This window comes from Clarias gariepinus, chromosome 4 (genome assembly GCF_024256425.1).
Source record: "Clarias gariepinus isolate MV-2021 ecotype Netherlands chromosome 4, CGAR_prim_01v2, whole genome shotgun sequence".
Lineage (NCBI taxonomy): Eukaryota > Metazoa > Chordata > Actinopteri > Siluriformes > Clariidae > Clarias > Clarias gariepinus.
Window position 1 is genome coordinate 33,114,020 of NC_071103.1, and position 22,746 is coordinate 33,136,765.

The 22,746-nt window shown below is 39.7% G+C and overlaps 1 protein-coding gene across 4 annotated transcripts in view; it reads right to left on the bottom strand.

The window, feature by feature from the left end:
* The window catches only part of pard3aa (par-3 family cell polarity regulator alpha, a), a 408,352-nt gene that overhangs the window by 95,146 nt on the left and 290,460 nt on the right, over positions 1–22,746 (bottom strand). For all 4 annotated transcript variants that reach the window (XM_053493817.1, XM_053493816.1, XM_053493815.1 and 1 more), the window contains one exon: positions 4,979–5,107. In XM_053493817.1, the coding sequence (XP_053349792.1) occupies positions 4,979–5,107 (129 nt within the window). The remainder of the gene's footprint in view (positions 1–4,978; positions 5,108–22,746) is intronic.

Genomic DNA, 22,746 nt, shown 5'->3' on the forward strand with positions numbered 1-22,746 from the left:
CACGCAGGACACACAGACAATAGACAATTTTGGAACCCCAATTAACCTAATCTGCAAGTCTTAGAAGTGTGGGAGGAAACCCACCAAGCGCAGGGAGAACAGGCAAACTCCATGCACACAGAACCCGAGGTGGAAATCGAACCCTCGACCCTGGAAGTGCGAGGCCACAGTGCAAACCACCATGCAACCGTGGTGATACCTATAATAATAATAATAATAATAATAATAAACATCTAGAAAAGGGTTTGCACAATAAATTAGACTTTTTATATATATTGTAAGAATTAACAAAAGTAAAAAAAATAAAACTTACTGTTGCATGGAGTAGTGTTTTCTAAATAATTAGAGGGGTGTAGGCAAGAAATCGCACTCTGGTAAGCCTGCGGTTCTTCCTTTCCTCACTGAATAAATCTCACTGCTTATCAAAAAAAAAACACAATTTGCCAAGCTAAACTGCACACTGCACCCACAACACCTGCAACGTGCGCAAGACATTTAAAACAGTATGACAGAATGCCAACTTTATACACTTAGTACATTTTAAAGTTCATATGGATAAGTGACAAATTAAAGGACAAAGCCATGCTTCGGTTATGCTGTGGGGGCATTTATTTATTTCGCTGGAATGCTATGAATATATGTTTGTAGAATAGAGAATCACTGCAAATCTGTGCAAAAAAAATAAATGTTGTTCCATAAGAAAACATTTCTATCCTGATGGGTGTGGCCAGGCTGACCCAAATAATGGGTGTTTCCAGGATGACTCCGCCCACAATATGGCAGAGCATATAATTTTACATTTGATGTAAAATAATTTTGATTTGATGTAAAATTATATGCTAGGGTACTCAAACCAATAAACACATTTGGGAGATTTCGGAGTGACAGCGGTATTAAAAAGTGCGCTCCACCATCATCGTTGGGTGCTAATCCATCGCACGACACACACACACACACACACACACACACTAGTTAACCTAACCAGCATGTCATGAACTACGGGAGAAAACAGGAGTTCCCGAAGGAAAAACTCACAAAACCCAAGGCAGGAATTGAACCCTTGACCCTTGGGGTGCGAGGCTACAGTGCTAACCACTAATCCCCCCCCCACCCTCCACCCCCAGATACATTTATAGCTTTAAGTATACCTTATGATTAGTGCACCTTTAACAAAAACCTGGATAAAGGTGAATAAGGTAATCACTTCTTTCATGGTGCATAACAACAACAACAACAACAATAATAATAATAATAATAATAATAATAATCATAAGAAACTCATCAGATGAGGTCTGTGGTGCAAGAACCGCCCAGAGTGTAACAATCATAAAAGAAAATGCAGAATCTAAAAATCTTAAAAACTACTTTAAGCCACAGGCCAACTATCAATTTAATTACAAACACAATCAGGTTCACAATCAGAGTGTGTCATCTGCCTTTGAACTCGGCATGCTAATTAGTCTAGTCAAACGGCAAAATGTTACAAAAGGCTCCTGAGCATAATGAGCTAATTATTTTGTAACACAATTACTGACACAGTATGGGAGAACGACCGGCCGTGATAATGATTAACATGAATTAATGCATCAAATAAAGTATGAAAATTTGTGCATAGCTGTGGGCAGACTCAGAAATCGCTGCAGCTACTACTGTATTTTAAGTGGAGCAGAATTTCAGATAATATACTGTATGTGTGCACTCTTTCTCATTGTGTCTATGTAGTTAATTGCTTTTCTGAAGAAACAAAAAGTGTGAAATTAATATTAAGGACAATAAATCTCATTTTTTTACTACTGCTGCCCACAAGCCGCAAAAGCCAAATCTATAAAAACCATAAAAATATATAAAAAAAAACAAAAGGTATCAGGTTAAACACTTCTTACATATCCGGAAAACAGATAAGCCTGAATCAAGACAGAAAAGCAGCATCTGGTGGGACCGTTGGGAATCAAACGCACATTTCTGCCCAGCCTTCCGGCTGGTGTATGGGCCCCTGGGAAGAAAGGAAGCTGCTAGTTGCGATAGCGGGGCTAGTTGAAATAGGGCTGAGAATCGGAGGCGTCTCAGGCTGGCTGCACTCAGGAAGAAGCCAAACAAACAAAAGGAAGCCATAGGCTTAAGGAGCAGGAAACCAGCGGGTGGACGAGTGCTAGCCACTGATTAGCAGCCTAGTGGAGCCGGGCAGATAAGAGTGCGGCTAATCTGCTAAACGCAAGACGATGTTTACCACTCGTAACTCTGTCCACTGGTCAGCATTACGCTCCGAAACTGACCTGTTCTATTGACAAATGCGCCAACCTACTTATGGTTGTATTTGTTACCATACTGATATGGATGAGACACATTTTTCTATGGTTCCTGCCCCAGCCGGGTAACTGCGAAACCCTAAAGGACTTCCTCAGACGTTTTACCCTGTATGCGTCTACCCCCCGATCTCTAATCGGAGCTCTGCCACGGTGGTCCTTGCAATCAAAGCAATTAAAAAAAAAAAATCGAAATAACGCAGGGGTCCGTGAACCTCCACAGGCATAAACAAAGCCCACCAGAATAGTCGCTGTGCTGCTGATGAGGCACGGAAAGGCTGGCGGCTGGAGGACCGGCAGAGGACTGTGGGCAGCAGCTGCTTACAATTTACTCAATTGTGGCAAAACAAATGCTACTGATGCCAACACTCCATCATCCTCAACCCACATCAAGGCTGATAGCACTCCTTCTGCTTTCAAAGCTTTTTTTTATATATATATATATATATATATATATATATATATATATATATATATTTATATATATATATGATTTTTTTATTTCACCCAGTGTTGCAGGGGCTGTCATCCATACAGCAGTGACAGAAAAGGATTTAGGGAGCTTAAGTCATTCTCAAATATAGCAAAGTAAGCCCTAAAGCTCCTGAGAAGCAGAGAGTTTCATATACAGTTTAGGCTGCAAGTACACCAAACCTGGTGGATCCAGAATACCTGCGGCGATGCTTAATGTATGGAATTTATCTTCCTCTTCTTCCTGTAGATTTTTTCCCCCATCCAGACAAAACCCTAAGGGTGTGTTCAGATATGCAGTGTCTAATTCGTTTAAAACTAAACCCTGGTTTGTTACGCTCCTTCACAGTGCCTTCTTCAGTCAAGTGGGTTAATCGGACACAGCATTCGGATTCAATTGTGCACCAAAATGACTAGTAGAAGAGCAACTAGTCCAAGCAACCTGGTTTCAGGAGGGATGCGCTTTGGATCGTTTAAAAGAGCAGTGTTAAAACAACCTAAAGCAAACAGTATAATGAGCCAATGGTATCAGTCAGACTTGGCAAAGATACTAATAGTTGTTAAGGTAACCTTAAACTACCTCGTCTTTTAGTCAACACCTACAGTACCATCAGTATAAAATATCAAGAGCCAGTAGAAACAGCCTTGTCCCTGCGGCTAGTGTAATTAATTACAGGTTTCACCACGTGCAAACATCTACACACTTACGCACGTGTCCAACATGTGCTTCACTGCATATTAACACAATACCAAAAAAAATAATAATAATAAATACAGCAGCGGCTGATTTATTTATATTTATTTATTTTTTTGGACGAGCTGCCAGTCTCCGTAGGGCATTGAATATCATGTTCACAGTGAGTAGATTATTATTGCTGGGACAATTTCCCTAAAGGACTTGCTTCCATTAAGGGGAGGAAACGTCAAGCATGGGGGCAGGAAACAAATCTTGATTAAATTCAAGATGCAAACCTGATAGACCTCCACAGACAAAATCCATAAAGATTTTCTGTGCATGGAGTTACGTACATATGAACCTTCTTCTTTCTACAAAATAAAACAAAGCACAGAAATAAATGGTGTCGTGGAATATGACAAATGTGTATTTGATTGACTTGGGGCATTGATTGAAGACGCAGAGGGCTGCCGGGAATGTATTCTCTCTCTCTCTCTCTCCCTCTCTCTTTCACTGTCGGTACTAAAGCAGAGGATTGGCGATGTTCTGGGCTGCAGGCCAGAGCCCGATTTCCAGTGCCCGTGGTGGAGAGCGCCACAGGCGAGGCAGGCTTCTTTGATAATGGGCTCCAGATGTTTCATTGATGAGGCCAGCCTCATTGTCAGCACCAGGCCTGGGTGCTCTCTCCATGGAGGCCTGCACTGGCCCTATTGTTGAGATTCAATTATGCTCCATTAGCAAAAGTGGCTTGATAACTGAGTTCATTCGGTTTGTGTGGTATAATAGGGGCTCGCAAGTCCTCTTCACATACGGGGAAAGCAATTGATATTGTCTTCTTCTTGTGTGTGGGGGGAAAAATTAATAGGGATTTGCGCTATTGTGAAAGAAGCATCAAGTGTAAACAGTGCTTGTTTGCATTGTTGTGGCTGAACAAGGCTGTGAAAATTAACAAAGTATCTGACAAGTATTTGAAAAAAAACAAACAAAAATCTGCTAACAGACATGAACCGATGTACTTGCACTGGTAATTAACAAAGTTCAAAACATGAAGGTTTCATAAAAAAAATGGTGCCACATTTGAGTGTCATATAATAAGCTGATGACTGAGAAGTGTCACTTTTAAAACAGAACACAATTAACACCCATCAATAGTCTCTCTCAAGTGCAGTATAACTGGTTCAAAAATCTTAAAATACTTAAGAAATCTTACAACCAGTTAGCTTTCTCAAAGGCAACAATTACAGGCTGTGAAAACACTCGCGACGAGAAGGCCGTGTTCGATGCGTAGGCTCCGGGTTGGCGGAGCGCTCCAATTAGCACTCAGACCCATTCAGCAGCACAAAAGCCTAAATCAATCTATAATTGATCAATTTAATGCACTCTTATAAAAGCCACTAACTGCTCACACTAGCAGCACTTTCACAGACTTTACCTTTTCCCCCAATTTAGTTAATTAGGCAAGTTTCAAGGACTGCCTGGTTAATTGTGAGGCTTTTTGCACAGCGCTGGGAGTCAGACGGAGCCTCACCTCTCTCTCTCCAAACGCATCCTCTGCATCTCCTCCTCTGTGGCCTGCATGTCGTCCGATTTGTTCTTGCTCGAGCCTCTGCGCTCTATCTTGTCCCCGGGTCTCTCATCTTTGCGGTGTTTGCCAAACCTGAAAGAAGGGCATGGGAAATGAAAATGCTTTTAGACGCGAGCACGAGTTGCCATATGCACACTTGGCTCTGAGGAATATTTCTTCTTGCTGTAAACAAATGAACCCTGAAAGCTGTGTGACTTATTTACACGAGGTATACAGTATGTCTTCAGTCCAGATGTCCCGCCATGTTCTCTTGAATCTCAAATCACTATCATTTAAGGAGACACAAAAAAAACGCAAGAAGGATGGAAAATAAGTGTCGTGTAGATTAGACCTGGGGTGTTCGACTAAAATTTGAGGAAGTCCAGCTGTATTAAAAAAAAAAAAAATCCCTGTAGTTGCGGTACCTTGTAATTCATTTTATTACCAAGGAGAATTAGTTCATGGCGATAAATCGGATGCATCAACCTTCATGCTTCCCACTTTTAACTAGCACCATAAACTCGGAACAGATGAGACACCTGTGTTGAAGTTAAACGGAAAAAACATTCCCCGTCCAATCACCTCTCAACGTTCTGTTTACATCGGTGACCTTTTTAATAAACCTAGCCGTCACTTCACTAATCAGACCAGAGAGGATAAATAAAATATAAAAACATAACTAACAGAGTATCTGTGTAAACTCGTTCCTCTTTTAACGAACTGGTGCTTCACAACGCAGAATACGGTTCGTGTTTGTTATTCACTGAACGCTAAATATCATTGGCGGTGTTTTGGTGCATTGTTTGATCAGCTTACACCTTCAAAAGTGCAATAACTACTGTAGGAATAACTGCAGTCCACTAGCTGATGGATGTTGTGATACTTTGGAGCAGTTTGAAATGATGTGATGGAGTGGTTTGCAGACCCACTTAAACATCTACACATTTTGTAGAGTTAGAGACTGGAAATGAAACAAACTAAACTGGGATCAAATTTCATGAATCTACATAAAATAGCCCTTACCACCAAAAATGTTTTAAACATGGATTGCATATGCAGTGGATGAGCATTTCTTTAGATTTACACCATTGAGAATGTTCTTGGCTTGGGTAATGCACGCGTGTCATAGTAATCCGCCAAGCACGGCACGCAATGCACTCCAACTCTGTTCCTGACCGATTTGCATCTTAATCGCCGTTTCTTCCTGAGTCCTTGGTCTCAGGTCAGGATGTGGTAGAGACCGGCTACTTACTCACAGCAACGCTATTTGATGTTGGCCTTCAGGCGAAAGTCATTATGAAGACCGGCCCTTTGGCCACACACACAACCAAGAAAATCACCCGGTTCCCTAAGGACTTCTCAGTGATGTCATTTCCTCCAGAGTGATGTCAGCTGAGGACAGACGACCACAGATCAGGAAAGAATGAATGTGTTCAGGTTTAATACCACCACCAGAGTCATCACAATGTGGCCAGTAATAGAACAGAATAATGGATTTTATTTTTATTTTTTTGGTCATGCTTATACATCTGCCTTGGAGTGCATGTTTTTGTATTTGAGTGAATCTCATTTAGAGGTTGGAGGGATTATTGATGGCCATAATGAAATCTGTGTACAGACAAGGCAATAACAGAATGCCTATGGATTTGTAAAGTGGGAGTATGAATTGGTAAACTCGATAAATGTAATCATTCCTATCGATCCCGAAGCTTTCTATAACACTCTGGAATTGTGCATGGCAAAGAATGCACTTTAATTATAAAAGTCAGATTTAATCACAGACAGAAATCTATTTCTATTTCCATCCAGAAAAGTAGTAATACCATATGCCTAAAAGCACAATCTTTCCAAGCGAAGCTGCTGTTTAACCACTTTGAGCTAGTTTTTTTTCTTCCCCCCTCCTTTTAAAAATCATGCCAATGGTTTTGTGGAGAAGGTAAAAATGCAAACTTTCTAGCCAAACTTGATAGAATTACTTTAGAGAGGAATGACCTGAATACATTCATGAAACAGGAAACTCTTTTCCCCAAAGTCTGTTTGTTGATCTGCTTTATATTACTGGCAGCCCATTGGCTAAATGACTTCCCCCTGGCTCTACCGTGGAAACAAGGGTGGTCTCGATCAGGCTGAGAGGATGACGGTCTATTCTCTCTTCTTATGTAAGAAACCCAAGGTCCAACCTGCAGCTTTCGTCCCTTTGAAGCTCTACATTACCTGATTAATTAATCAACAAATGGCTCTGGTCAGGCTTTAGGAGTCCACCATGTGAATACTAATAATGACAGCCCAATCTATCACCACATTCAGTGACAGCTTCCTGCCATACTTCCCAGAGACTTTTTCATTAACTCTGATTCACTGCATCCTCCTTTACACCATCTGACTCCTCCACCCACCCTGTCTCTCTCTTCAGACGCAGATGTTGCACATTTTTTATCATCACGAATAAGTCAGTAAGATGAACGACTTTCAAACTTCTTCTATCACCCGGGCACAGAAAAAAAAGTTGCCGATAAAAGATAAACAAATTAAAGGAAGTTTCCGTCATTATTACAGGCAATGAAGGAAAGCAGAACTGTTGATTCATAATTTTAGAATTTGTATTACTTATAGTTTAACCCTTGCTATGGAGTCCTAAGGGACCAGACATCAATTTACAGATGGAATAAAGTGAGACTGAATCCGTCCCCACAGAGCATGTAGGGGGCTTTTTTCATCTCCTCTTGGCTTTAGACTTGAATTGCTATTACCAAACAGCGTGCGTCTGATAAACAACCAGGCCGAGGTTTATCGATACCGGACGGCTCATGGTGACCCCTGACTCCCAGCCATCATTCTGGTCATGTCAGCAAAACCTGCAGAGCTCAACAGTTCCTGCCACACACATGTACACAAAAATACCTCTGCCCCCTACTAGTTCTAAGGTTAAGAACAATGTTGAAAAGTTTTATTAACAATGTTCTTTTTGTCAGAATTGATGGAAAACTACACCAACTCAACATCCTTCAAGTCTAGCAGTATTGTTCTAAACGAAATCAAGACATATCATTTCCTTTAGTATACAGACATTCATTTTGTTCCATCTGCAAGATCTGAATTGGGTAAGACAGGTTTTTTTTGGAATAACACGCACATTATCCTTATGGAATGCGCATCCTCTACATTCTTCCATCCATATGCAGAATACCCTAACGATTCAATTTTTCTAAACTATTTATAAAAGAATTGTTTCAATATGACATACACTGATCACCAATAACATTACGACCATAGACAGGTTAATTGAACAGCACTGATCACCAAATATACATCAGTAAACTAGTGACAGGAACATAGGCACACCTCAGGCTCACCCATATCCACTGGGACCAAATGCCAGCCCGTATGGGCCGATCCCACAGAAAAACCAATGCAGCACAAGGTACTGAAAAAAGTCAGTGCTGGGCACGAGAGAAAGCCACCAGAACACTCAGTGCACCACAGCTGCCGAGCACAGGGCCCAAACTCCCCAGATCCCAGGCTGACTGAGCGCCCATGGCATATACCAGACAAACAAGTCTGATCCACAGAGACTACACCCACAACCCGTAGCATCCAAAGGATCCACTGCTAAGCTCCTGGTGCCAGACACCACAGCACACCCCAGTCATGGCCTGAGGGGATAGAGCTGCCTCAGTGGCACAGGGAGAACGCAAATCCTGTGTTACGGCTGACCAGGGAATGTCCTGTGTTACAGTATGTTCTGCATGTGAATGCAGTAACTAGGGCTGTGTCAAATGGCAGTGTCAAAGTTAAACTAAGGGGATTGCCCGAATAGATCAAGTCTTGAGTGGGTCAAGACAGAGTCGAAATGGAAGCAAGACCAAGTCAGATTCAAGATAAAAAAAGCTAATAACTTCTAGGCAAACTTTTACTTTGAGCTAGCTAAGGAGGAAGGTTTGTCAAAAGATACACCACCACAAACCTTAGTTCAAAAACAGATGCCAGCGAATGAAGCTGAACCATTGGAGCTGTGTTATTCGTTCACGTAATAAAATATTTAAAATTGGAAATGTATGCCATAGTTTAATAAACTTTGAAAAAAGAAAAAAAAAAAAAAATTTGCATCAATCACTTTGAATGTGTACTAAAGCATTGCAGCTTAAGCACTGCAGATTAAGAAATGTTCAGTAACCTTCACAGCACAAACTATATCATCGGCTGCCAGCACTGCCACCACCCTTTGTTCCTCACTTGAATAAGCTACTGTATAGTCAGTGAGATTGGCTTTATCCTCCCTCTTAGTTGGCAGGCTAGGACACACACACACACAGGTCTGGTACAGTTCTGCCTGTGTGTGTATGGCAGAGGGGTGACTTTGGCAAGTCAATGAGAACACAGAAACAATGAGAGACTGATCAATCCTGGCAAAGGGTGAACTACTCGCGAATACACAAGACAAGAAGAAAGAATAAGAGAGGTCACGTGGTCATGTACAGCTGCTATTATAGAAGATTAAACCTTAAAAAAAACACAAAGAATGACTTTGTATTGGTTTGCAGTGATGCTTCCTGCTAGGAGGACAGATGGACCTGAGGCATGCCAGCAGAATGTTCGCCACGACCATCAATAAATAATATGTACTAAATAATAAGTTACTGCATCTGGAGGTTCGTTCAAAATGTCCTTAGACAACAGAAACAAGAATCTCCCTAAACTTTAGCCTCATCAAGAAATACAGATTTAATAAACATGCTAAAAGGAAACTGTACATGCATGTAGTCTTCACACGCCACAAGGTCTGGATTTACATACTGGAACATTAGGAGCTAGTAAAAACATTTATAACACATTTGTCATTTAGCACTAACTCCGCTTTTCCTATTAGAATGTTTTATGGCTTTAGGGCTATAAACTAAAAATCAACGTATCAAGTGTTCACGTAAAAAAAAAAAAAAAGAGATAAAATTTAACAGTCTGGCAGAGCTTGCAAGGATCGAGAAATACTTAAAGGTCAAAACAAAAAGAACCGGTTCTCAAGCACTGGCGAGAACTCTTTTTAAAAAATAACAGAGTGTGTTAGAGAGTCCCTTAGGGGACACCATGTCTCCTCATGTCTCCTCAGGTAGCCCTTAATATCCCATCCACATACCCTGTCATTCAGTTCATCAGAAAGTACAGTGTGCGGCAGCCTCCGGTGCACAAAAACACAGTTTAATGGGCCATCACTGAGCATCACGCCCCTCAGCCATACTGACAGCTAGCACTAATGAATACCAAAACATCAACTGGCTTCAAAACAACTGCCTGAGGAAGAAGCGACAGGTTTAGTCGGAGTGGACTCGCACACAACAACTGCTCTCTGACACGCGCGTTCGAACACATAGTTGGGTCGTAAATATATGGAGGCATTCATGCGTCCACATATGCAAATGATCTTCAGCAGCAGCCTATGGTTTCAATCAAGACCGCCATCGAGGAGGAGACAATTACGCTCTAATGCATGACAAAACGGCAGCGCTCCCAAAGGACTACGCTATTATACATGCGTCGCTCAGGAACGCAGGGTCTTCAATCACCCGCATGTCAGCGTCAAGGCTAGCGTATCACCACGCGAAGCATTGCATTTCAATGGCCTGTTTACACTCAAGACATTCGATACCGCACGTGTGCATGCTAACAGTGGATAAAATAACCCTTACGCTTTACATGTGCTGCCAAAAACGAAAGAAACTGCTTTATGTCAAACTGCACCAAGACCTCGTGCTTATAAATTCCTCTTTTTCCATGCCTCGAACACTTCATACCCAGTATATCAACTGGGCGTGACCTCAAAGACCCACTCCATCAAATCGCTTAAGGACCTGTTATTGAACTGCCGTACTGTTTTATTTAACAAGTTCAACATTCAATATTTTACATCAACATACATCATCGCGCAGCGTAGCGGTTTATGGCGGCCCTCTCAACATGCCATATTTTATCTGCATTGATTTATGGGCTACTAATGTAGTGCACGACTGTGGCAGACAGACATTAGCGCGCATCTGAAGACAGCGCAAATCTGTGCATGTTGTTATCAACTCCCACAGCCAGGCAGACCAGCCCCAGACACAGTACGACAGGATATCGCTCTATTATGCAAAGGCCCAATTAAAGCAATTAGGTTTTACAATGGTTTAAATTGGGGGAGTGTTCAGAGAGAACATAATGCCAGCGTGATAAGCTTTCGGCGGGAGCTCTGAAAGCTAGGCGTGTGTGTTTACGTGTTCACACATGAGGATAGACCAGATGACTAATGCTTATTTACTCGCTCCGTTCCTCCAGAAAATGGCCAGGACTCTGATACACAGAGAGTCTGGTACATTACTGTTTCAGACAGATGAGCATAGTGGATAAACTCTAATCCAGTTGCAGAGAAGAGGTTTCAAAATAGATAAATAGTTATTGCAACAAGAGAATACATTTTATGATGGAGCAGGTCATTACTACATATATGCAATAAGTTGTTGATGTGAACTTCAGAACATTTTGTGATACAAAATGGTGCAACCACCAGCTCACAGTGGACATGAAGGCAGCTGGGGAACGGACAGTTAATCTTTTAGCAATCCAACAAAGATGCATTATAAGTCATCTGCAACTGCTAACTCAGGAGGGGAACCAGAAAACATGGCCAAGAACTGGCCAAGTACCAAACCACTAACACAGAATCATGGTTTTAGGCGATATGTAGAAGGAAAACTGTTTAAGAAGGAAACAAAACTTGTTAGTCTACATTCACATTACAAGCCACATTGTTCAGTTCAGATCTTCAGATTTGCATGTCATGACGGTTCAGATTCATTATAAAAAGTGACTTTTATCCGACTCTAATGTCTGTCCTCTGAAATACATCAATACGTCTTTGTTTGCCCCATCATTATATTTGTGTAAGCTCTCATACATTTTAAACAATGGATGCCAAAAATATTTTAGGGATTCTGCTAGCAGTTATTCGGCTGCATTTGTTGAGGTCCAGAAGAAAGAAGAAAGACAGGCGCCTCGCTTTAACTGTTTTATCAGCTGTAGCTAGCACTGCTATGAAATCCATGTGCTGCCAGTGTTGACTGATGACATCAGAGCTCTACGCATCCGCAAAGGCAAAAAGTCGCGTGGATTCCGGTCTGTCCGTTCTCCTTCAAGTCTTCAATGTGACCATAGCCTTAGTGTCTAAGGTTGCCTAAGGAGGTTTTGAGAAAAAGTAACGTCATAGTAATTCAGGTTAATCGTGTAAACTTTTGATTTCAAAGTAAGGTAGAGGTTCCCATAAAGTAGAGAATAAAACATCTGTGCTGTGTTGAAGGTGAGTTACTGCTAGCACCCCAAAATTGATTATTTTCCTACAACAGCATGTCCCGAGAACCCTTACACAGTACTATGCAAGCCTTAGGCACAAAACTTTGTTATACATGTTTATTTTATGACTTTATTAATAAATCAGTACAAAAAAAAGAAAAAGTCTGATTTTCAAACATTAGTATTCCAACAGAGAATTTTAATCTCACAGGAACATATCCGTAGGCCAGACAAGAAAGCAGTATATTATGTTAAAGACCACTTTTCAGACAACAACAAACAAAAAGAAAGCTTCTGGGTAAACAAACAAAAAACTTAAGAAAAACAATTTGTCTGCTTTTTTGTATTGGCTACGGCTTAAACAAGCCAATTAGATTTCCCCCCTACTGTGACATCATATAAGAAGATCCCCCGGCGGTTCTCTGGAGCGGCGTGGCGCATAAATGGAGAAATCGCTCATTTGAAGGAGAGAAATGACGTGAGTATGACATATGAAAATTTAAGTAAGTAAGTGGTACACAGTACGTGAGTGGTAAACGTGGTATTTCAACACTTTAGGGGTGCTCTGTGACATCTGCTAATTTAAATACAGATCTTTTTCAAATAAAATTATTGATCTGTTTATTACAAAAGTTTAAAGTACTGTATGTGACACATCTGCCACTTTATGTAATTATTAGGAGTGTTAGTAATAATATATAATAGATTTAAATACAAACCATTTGTCAGATTTGCTGTCATAGAAAATGTATCTACACCTTCTAATCAGAAAGTGATCAGGTAGTTCAAAAGAATTTAAAAGTTTTTACTCATGACCTGTGACCAAATGCTCTTTTACAGTAATTTTAGAACTCCTGAAGAAAAAATTGAACCAGTTTTATTTCATCTGTGTGTGTGCGAGTGTCTGTGTGAGAGAGAGAGAGAGAGAGGGACAGAGAGAAAAGCCTTAAGCCGGTATGCTCCGGTCTCCATATTATGCAGCAGAGCAGAGCCCAGACAGCAGCATGTAACTTTAATAACATCTTGTTAGAAGAGGAGAGAAGAACGAGAGGAAATGTCGGATCTGTCCAGCACCCCTTCTCATTCTCTCGCTCTCCATAGTGAGCAGCATTTCTTTTCTCCAGGGCACAGGGAGCACCATAAAAAAAAGGCCAGCTTGGTGAAACATGAGGTAATACTGTATAGGAGTGGGAGAAAGCAGGAAGGAGCAGCCAAGTCAGATAAGTAAGCTGTAAGCATCTCTTAATATTATTTCCTAGGCTTTGCTAGTTAGCGTCTGTTAACGAGAATATCATTATGCACTGGGGTTACGATGCCGATGCTGTTGCCCTGGTGACGGCCTTCGCCACTCTTGGCGATGTTATGACCCACTAGCTGCATTTAGGCCCCTCTCCCAGTGGAGCTCATTATCTGGTACTTGCAATGTCACTCCTGCATGTGGCTGTCAATTCCGGCTTTACACAGGAACACGGCCGGGTGTAAAGAAAAAAGAATGAACCCATGATGCGATGCTCCGGTGCTCCCGTGTGGCACGAGGTTTCAAGATCTCACTGCATTTTACTGCTTCTCACATGAGGCATTGAAACACTTCAGCCTTAAGATGAGGTTTTATTTTTTTGCAAAAGTGAAATGGTTTTTCATTCCTTTTAGCTGTGCAGGGCGACGCCCAGACCGAGCATTGCAGCGGTAATAACACAAAAAATGAAATAGCAAATGAAAAGCTAGAAGAGAGGAAGACAGTGGGGGTCCTCCCAGCTGAGATGGAGTGCGAGTGTGTGTGCGCGCACATGTGTGCATGGACGTGTGTGATATGAATACAATCATGGCATTACTGCAGGGATCTAGAATGTGCCTTTGATGGGATTCATAGACTGGCCCCAAGTGTGTACCCTATAACACACACAAACACTTCTGACTTCTTTATAGCTCTGCATACACAAGCTGCTCCACAGACACACACAATCGAATTCCCGGCTCACATAATATATGGTTCAGTTTCAATCAACTAGCTGGGAATATGTACACTTCTTGACACAGACTCTATAACTAATGCATATAATAAGAACAAACGCCCACTTGTGTGCGTGCGCACACACGCATCCCTCTTCACCTGAGACCTCTTTGGGCTTTTTGTATTTCATCTTCACTATAAAAAAGAGCTGAACTAGGCATCATTTCCATCCTCACCCCTGTCACAGATCCCATCAGAAGCCCAAAACCACTCGACTCTTAACTCTGAAGTCCAAGGTCAACTCAGAAAGAAAATAAATGGAAAGTGAAGTCAGTTATGTGCAAACATCACCAAGTCTCCTGTTCTGTAAAAGCTATGAATACATGATGAGCTGGTCATTAGCATTCCTCATCTGTACGTTCAAAACTTCAGCATACAAAACCTAGAAGAACACAACTAACCAACGCACCAGACTCTTCTGTGTATTCTTGCTTATGTCTGTCAGCATGATTCTCCTATATACACTCATCAGCCACGAGGAACACCTGTACACCTGTTTAATCATTTATTTATTCTTTTAGCCTATAAAATCATGCAAGAGCTTCGGGTAATGTTCACTTCGAACATCAGATTGAAGAAAGCGTCAGGGGGAGTATACAGAGGAAGACAAAAACAGATCCAGTGAGACATGAAAATTCATTTTTGATGCAAGTGAAGAATGATCAGACTGGTATAATCTTATTGTAACGCTATATAAAATGAAAAAATACTCTTTACTAATGTGTTGAGCAGAAAAGCATCTCGAAGTACACAACACGCCAAGCCTGTGGCCTGGTTAATGTTCCTGGATGACCAATATAGTCTTATGTTTTGTGTTCTTAAACTGACAGAATATGTTTTGATAATAGGTTGGGCCACCACAAGCCACCAGTTCCTCCATATAAGAAATGTTTACCTTGGTATATGTACCATGGAACTTAGTTGCTGATATAGTACATGCAGCACAATGTGATGCTTGGTATTACCATGATACATACTTTAGTACATGTATTATATTATGGCACGTACCATGTTACATACTTTAGTACATATATTATATTATGGCACGTACCATGTTACATACTTTAGTACATATATTATATCATGGCACATGGTTCTAACATGTACAGTGGTATAAAACTATGAAACATGTACAATACCAGGATCATGTCAAAAATAGGATATACATGTTTACAGGAGATGGTGTTTAGAAGCAGTGGTGGCTCAGTTAAGGCTGTGGGTTACTGGGTTACTGATCGGAAGGTCGGGGGTTCGAGCCCCAGCATTGCCAAGTTGCCACTGTTGAGCCCTTAAGCAAGGCCCTTAAACCTATCTCCCTTAAACCTATCTGCTCCAAGGGCGCTGTAAGCTGGCTGACCCTGCACTCTAACCCCAGTTTCCTAATTGGGATATGTGAAGAAAACATTTCACTGTGCTGTAAAGTACATTTGACAAATATTTGAATATTCTTCTTCTTCTACATACCATAATGGTAATATGTATATAGTATGGCATGACTATATGTATGTATGTATGTATGAATGAGTAATTAAATACCATTGTGTATATTAAAACTGTTCATTTTACAGACAATCATACAGTACTGTCTGTACTATAGCATACCAGCAGTATCTACTAACGTACCTTATATTGCACAGTATGCACAAACATACCATATTAAATAATAACTGAACTTTGGTAGCAGCTGTGGTACCCAATAAATGGCATGCTATTCATCAATGTATTGTGGCACACACCATAGTACTACCACAGGAACCACAACCAAAAATTTATTGGTGGGTTTTCTCCACATAGCTGATACGCATTAGTCATCAAAAACCTCTTACATGGCTATAATCTTACAGATATGGTGTTATGAGAGCTACTCATTCCTCTTTTTGCCTGATTAACTTGGAGAAAATTGGCTTCAAAGACAATCTCAGAAGCTAATAAATATGGAAGTGTGTAAATCCGACCCACTCCCTCTCACTAACTGCAGTTGGCTTACACACTGTTAGGTTATGATGTCTTTCATCTACAGTAATGGTGCGTAGGGAGTTTTTGCGAAGCCAGGGATAAGTGTCTGGATCTAAAATTACAGGCAATGCTAACACTGCGGGAGGTGGAAAATACCATGTGAATCTGCATGCAAAAGTCTATACAAACAAATGATGAGACTTTTAATGACTAACTTGATCTGGAACTACAGAGAAAATGGACCACCCATAAAGAAACACATAAGAGGGTATGTTTAAATGCTTAACATATTTTAAAAATTATGTGCAAACAGATGGGGCTCTCAACCAGCCGCCAGAATGAGGTAGCTAGCATAAGGCAGACTGTCTGAAATTAGGTGGCAAACTAAATTTGTATATTAATAGTATTTTTTTATAATGTGTAAACTAGTAGCCATGGTTCTTAACTAGCTAGTTAATATTAGCCTATTATAATGTGTAAACTATTGTAGTAGTAATATTAATTACTAGTTAATATTAGCCTATTATATTGTTTAAACTGGTATCAATGGTTTTTAATAAGCTAGTTATCATTAGCTTATTATAATATTTAAACTACTGTAGTAGTAGCCATGATTCTTAACAAGCTAGCTATCATTAGCTTATTATAATGTGTAAACTACTGTAGTAGTAGCCATGGTTCTTAACTAGCTAGTTATCATTAGCCTATTATAATGTGTAAACTACTGTAGTAGTAGCCATGGTTCTTAACTAGCTAGTTATCATTAGCCTATTATAATGTGTAAACTACTGTAGTAGCCATGGTTCTTAACAAGCTAGCTATCATTAACCTATTATAATGTGTAAACTACTGTAGTAGTAGCCATGGTTATCAACTAACTAGTTATCATTAGCTTATTATAATGTGTATACTAGTTAACCATGGTTCTTAACTAGCTAGTTACCATTATCCTATTATAATGTGTAAACTAGTAGCCATGGTTCTTATTAGCCTATTATAAGGTGTTAGGTAGTAGCCATGCTTCTTAAAAAGGTAGTCAACAATCATTTATTTTAATGGGTAAACTAGTAGCCATGGTCTTAACAAACTAGTCATCATTAGTCTATTATAATTTGTGAACTAGTAGGCTTGGTTCTTAACAAGCTAGTTATTGTTAATCTCAAGCTAGTTAACATTAGGGTTAGTTATTACATTTAGTAATCAAGGTTGCTAGCCTGCTCTCACTTTAGGCTAATTATTAGGTTATGTAAGTCTGCAATCAAGGTTGCTAGCAAGCTCACATGTGGCTAATTATTACATTTAGGAAAGCTGTACTGTAGCAACCTGGCAAGTTAGCTCTTTTAATGCCAACTACTACAGTTTTACCAACTACTACAGTGTAAACCTGCAAATAAGATTGCTAGCCCACATGAGGCTAATTATTACATTTAGAAAATGTGTAATTAAATCTTCTGGAACGCTAGCTCACTTAAGGCTAAATATTACAGTTTGTAAACATTTAATCAAGGTTGCTAGCAAGCTAGCTCCCTTAAAGCCAATTGTAACATTTAGTAAACCTGTAATGAAGATTGCTAGCAAGCTAGCTCAAATTAAGCTAATTATTACACTGTGTAAACTAGTACTGTATGGAAAATTGGATTTTAAATATTTTATTGCTCTTGTAAAAAAATATAAATATCTATATACATGCTATGCTACACACACCAGTAATGTCTGTTAGTATGGTTGTATGCTCCTGTAGCCATATTGTCCATTTGGACAAATGAGAACAGCAGGAGACAGGAACACAAGGCTAGGTTTGACATTAATGTCATATACGCTCCCTGTGCTGTATATCTTCATGTAAGGAGGGTGTGCATGTAGAAGTTATTGAATTTACCCACTGACAGTCATAAATCAGAGACATTTATTTATTTTTTTTAAAAGATGTGGAACACGCACAAACACACCTGAGGATACATACAGCGGTGTAATTTCAGTAATCTTCGCATCGGCAGTCGAGTCTATTACATATTAGCCAGCAGATTAATCATTTCACGTCTGACTAATTTATAGAGAGCAGCATGCTGGAAGGTAAACAGAGAGCACACAGGGACATGACTCTGTTTGTGCCCCTGTCCCAGTGTCACAGATAAATGTACAGAAATAGTGAACAAACAGTAAAGCAATACTAAAAGTAAATATAACACCTCGGTGTTATTCGTCAGACGTTATTCCTGTCTATCGTCTACGTTTATAAGGCTTGACCTCTCCTAGGCACGCTGAGAGCTCAGAACTGTGCCGCTGTGTAAATGATGTGTCTGTGTCATCAACAAGAGAGAGAGTGAGAAAAGAAAACGAGAAGAACTCCTCCAGGAATAACGCATCTCCGCTGGTGACCTAAATATGCCACCTTACATCATAAATATATAACGGTATGGTTTGATCTCATGAGCGCGCCCTGAGTTTCGCTTGTTAAGCTCTAATCCATAAATAAGTCAGGCTGAGGGTGATGTGCACTCAGTTCTGTAATGAGCATCAACGCCAACCATCAAACTTTCAGCTTAATGATTCATGCAGTCTGTGATAAAACAGGATTTTTATATTTGCAGGAAAAGCACAGCACTGAACATCATACCAAGATTTGATTGGAAATAGTGCTTTCTGACCTGCCTTATTCTTTTCTATCAGAGCTACCAGTCTGGGAGAGTGAAGGCTAACACTAAGATACATTTTTCTAACCTGTTGTTCTTCAGGTAACTTTATATACAATACCGTTCAAAAGTTTTAGAACACTTGCAAATTTATTTTGTTTTTTTGTTTAGTGATTTATTTTCTACATTCTACAACAATACAAAAAAAAGAAGTTCATTTAGAGTTATCAGCCTGAAAAATGACCAATTAACAGCATCTCAGATTAGAGGCGTTATAAAGTCTTTACAGAGCATAAGTAGAAAAAACATCTCAATATCAACTGTTCAAAGGAGATTAATGCATTTTTTGGACGCCTTCAACAATTCTTTACAATGTAGAAAAAAATAAAAATCAGGAACCATCATGGAGTTAGAAAGTGTTCTAAAACTTTTGAACGGTAGTGTATGCTACATACACAAATAATAAAGACTTATGACTGGGTAGGGTTACGCTGATCAATAAGCCATCTTTCTTACCAAGATATCGGAAACTATTTATAATCCCCTGGAGAGATTAGTACTTTATCAACTATTAGAACTCATATCAACTCATACATTCATATCAGTCAAATATTTCTCTTGGTAGGCCAAATAAAAGCCTGTGGTAAGGTTGGAAGACACCATAGGAATTTGTCTGCAGGTGTCACATATACTTATCATACAATCCATAGTTTTGGGTGTCAGCCATATTTTCCCAAATTCCAGCCTGATTTCCTGAATAATGTATCTTATTTCATCATTGATCTGCTTCCATATGAATTTAACAATATACATGGTCTACATTATCCTCTAGCTAATCGTACTGTATCCTTTATATTAAACTACTATCTGCTACTTGTGTGTTTAATACAGAAAACCACATTTTATTGCACTTTTTTTTATGCAAAACCATCACTATAGTTTTTTAGTTTAAAGCAAAATTGTTGATGATCCAATCCTAAAATTTTAAAGAACAATGTTCGGTCCAGCGTTTTTCCTCATTCCTGCCCAACACATTATTTTATACAGAGCAGTCTACATAATAAATTAACGTGTGAGCAGTTGCAGGGTTTCAAACAGCGCTTTAGTGTTGAGTAATCTGTATTTCCGTCCGATACTTTAATAGCCTCACTTGTAAGTTGGAACGGATAAAAGACTGAACGAATACATGCAAATGTTAATGTAAATGTAAATTAGTTTCTCATAAAAGAAAACAAAATCCATTCTTTGGCTAAATACAGTCACAGTAGCGTTTCCAGCACTCTTTGTAGTACTGTAAAAAAAATAAAAAAGCAAAGGTTAAACAAAGAGCAGACATGTTCTGGCTTAAATTAGATCTTGTAGTAGGGTTTAAGAAGGTGAAAGATGTTGGTGCACAAGTTGGCCTGAGCTAAATCTGCTAGAAATATCGCACCAGTTTATTCATTAAAGACCAATGCATGACAGGAAAAAAATTAACAATGTGTTTCAATTTTGTTTGTATAGCACTTTTAACAAAGATCATCATCACAAAGAAACTTGGAAATAAATTAAAACATGTATAAAAAAGTATAAACTATAACTATTAGGTTGTTTCTTCTGATGAGCAAGCTGGAGGCAACTGTGGCAAGGAAAAACTCCCTAAGATGACAATAGGAAGAAACCTTAAGAGGAAACAGACTAAACAGGGAACCCATCCTCCTCATTTGGATGATATTGGATAGTATGACCATAATCTATACCTGTGTGCCATGAGGTTGAAAGTTCAATATAACAGGTAAGGTGATGAGTCATGCCCACGTTCTTTGTTGGGTTCGAGTATTAAAAAAAAAAAAAAAAAAAAAAAAAAGGGAATTTCAGTCCTAAACTAACAAGACAACAACCAGATTCCTTTGTTAGAAATGATGATTTCCTTAGTTAGGAATGATGGACTTTAATATGTCCTGTGGTACAGAGTAGAATTACAGCGGCTCCATCATTCACACCTATGCCTAATTAATTAAGCTTACCTTATAGCTAGATAATGAATCATTGTCAATGAATAATCTAAGCCTAATGAAAGTCATAAAGCCTGCGCCAACTGTTCTACAGCTTTTTATGGCAGAATGAACAAGTGATCAAGTGGTCTTTATTTTCCAATTACAGAAATAAATGCTAGAACAGATCTACTTTCCTCTGGGGGATCTTTAACAGGAATTCGAAATGCTACTCAGAACGCTATGCAGAAATTCACATTTTTTTTGGATCCTGTGCAATGACAAAAAAAAAAATCTAATTACTTTCAAATGGTTTAAAGAAAAAAAAACTTTCCAGGGTGCTAACTTACTTATCGAATGAACCCTTTAAAAAGTATACTACTAGAGTTAGAGTGTGGATATTAAACAGGTATGTGTATGATACAAACCTAAATCAGCGGATATGGTGTTTGACATATCTTCTAGAACCTGTCCTGGATTTAACATTTAGTTATACACTAATTCAGTGGAAGCCTAAAGCTACATTATAAGGATCTAATTGGATCCCTTCAGCCTGGTCTGACCAGCTACCAGCATCGACATGAACACCATGGACAGGTTACTTTAAGAAATGTAACCCAATAGAAATTTAGGGTTGGTAGGGACACTTTAGTCGACATAAAGGCTTTTAAGAAGACCAGCTCTTAAGGGTTCTACATTTGCCAGGATTGTATTCATGCCAGATGGCAGTGATGAGAATTTTACAGACTGGAGAACTTTATAATGCAGATTAAAATCCTTCCCGAGGCATTGTAACTGATACACAGATCAAGGAGGGGGAAAAAAAGAGAAAGTTTAGGGTCTGTAAGGCAAATGTTGCAGTGAGCACAGTGTCTGAGGCAAATCTGCCCTTCACAAAGCTGGTCTGCTCATGATTAATGAGAGTGCCAATAAACGCCCCAGGCCACAACATCGGGGCAGGCACATTCACAAAAGCCATAAACCCTTAAGGGCATAATCTTCAGACTTTTGAAAGTCTTAGTTATATCAATTTATTCAAACAAAAGCACTGAGTCATCTCGTTGGTATGCCGAAGACTAGGACAGTGCCGTGCCCCGACCTGGCAACACATCTCATCTTTCTTCGTTCGTTCTGACAGTACAGAGAATGCCAAACTACACCCATTAAATCTTCCCGCAGGATAAACGATGGAAAACAATCACTCTCAGCATTCTGATTGGAGGAGAGGAAAGACAGAGTCGAGTTTTGCTCATAACATGAGGCTCAAACACATACCCATGTTGTTGTCCACTGTTAAAAGCAGGATACAAATAAAACTGGAAACACATTCGTCATTTAGGCTTCAGGGTGTACCTACAGAAATGCACTTCATTTATTTTACTCTTAATGCAAAAGCAAATCAATGGCGATTGGCTTGTAGTTGCTCGTTTGTAGAACTGAGATGTGGAACCACACGGTATGCACATGCACGTGTGTGGAAGATTTTCTCTCATGCACAGCCTCCTATATATTAAATTCCCGGTCCCTATGCATTCCTGGTGGAGTGTGTAATGACTTTCACTCCGTTGGCCATTTTGCATCAACAATGTTTTCTCCCATTCGCCTCCCTGCAATTTCTCCATCTTGCTGTATAATTTTATTCAAACACATCCGACCGGCAGGGTTCACCTGTCCCGGCATGCTTTACACTCGCACCGGTTAAACAGTACCAAGCACACCCGATTCACCGTCTTGATTTTCCAGAGTCTCAGCATCTGAAATGCTATTTGTCTGAACAGACGGGGCCATGCTGTTTTCACGGCCCTTTGTGTTGTCTCGTTAACGCTCAGCTCTTCCCCTGGG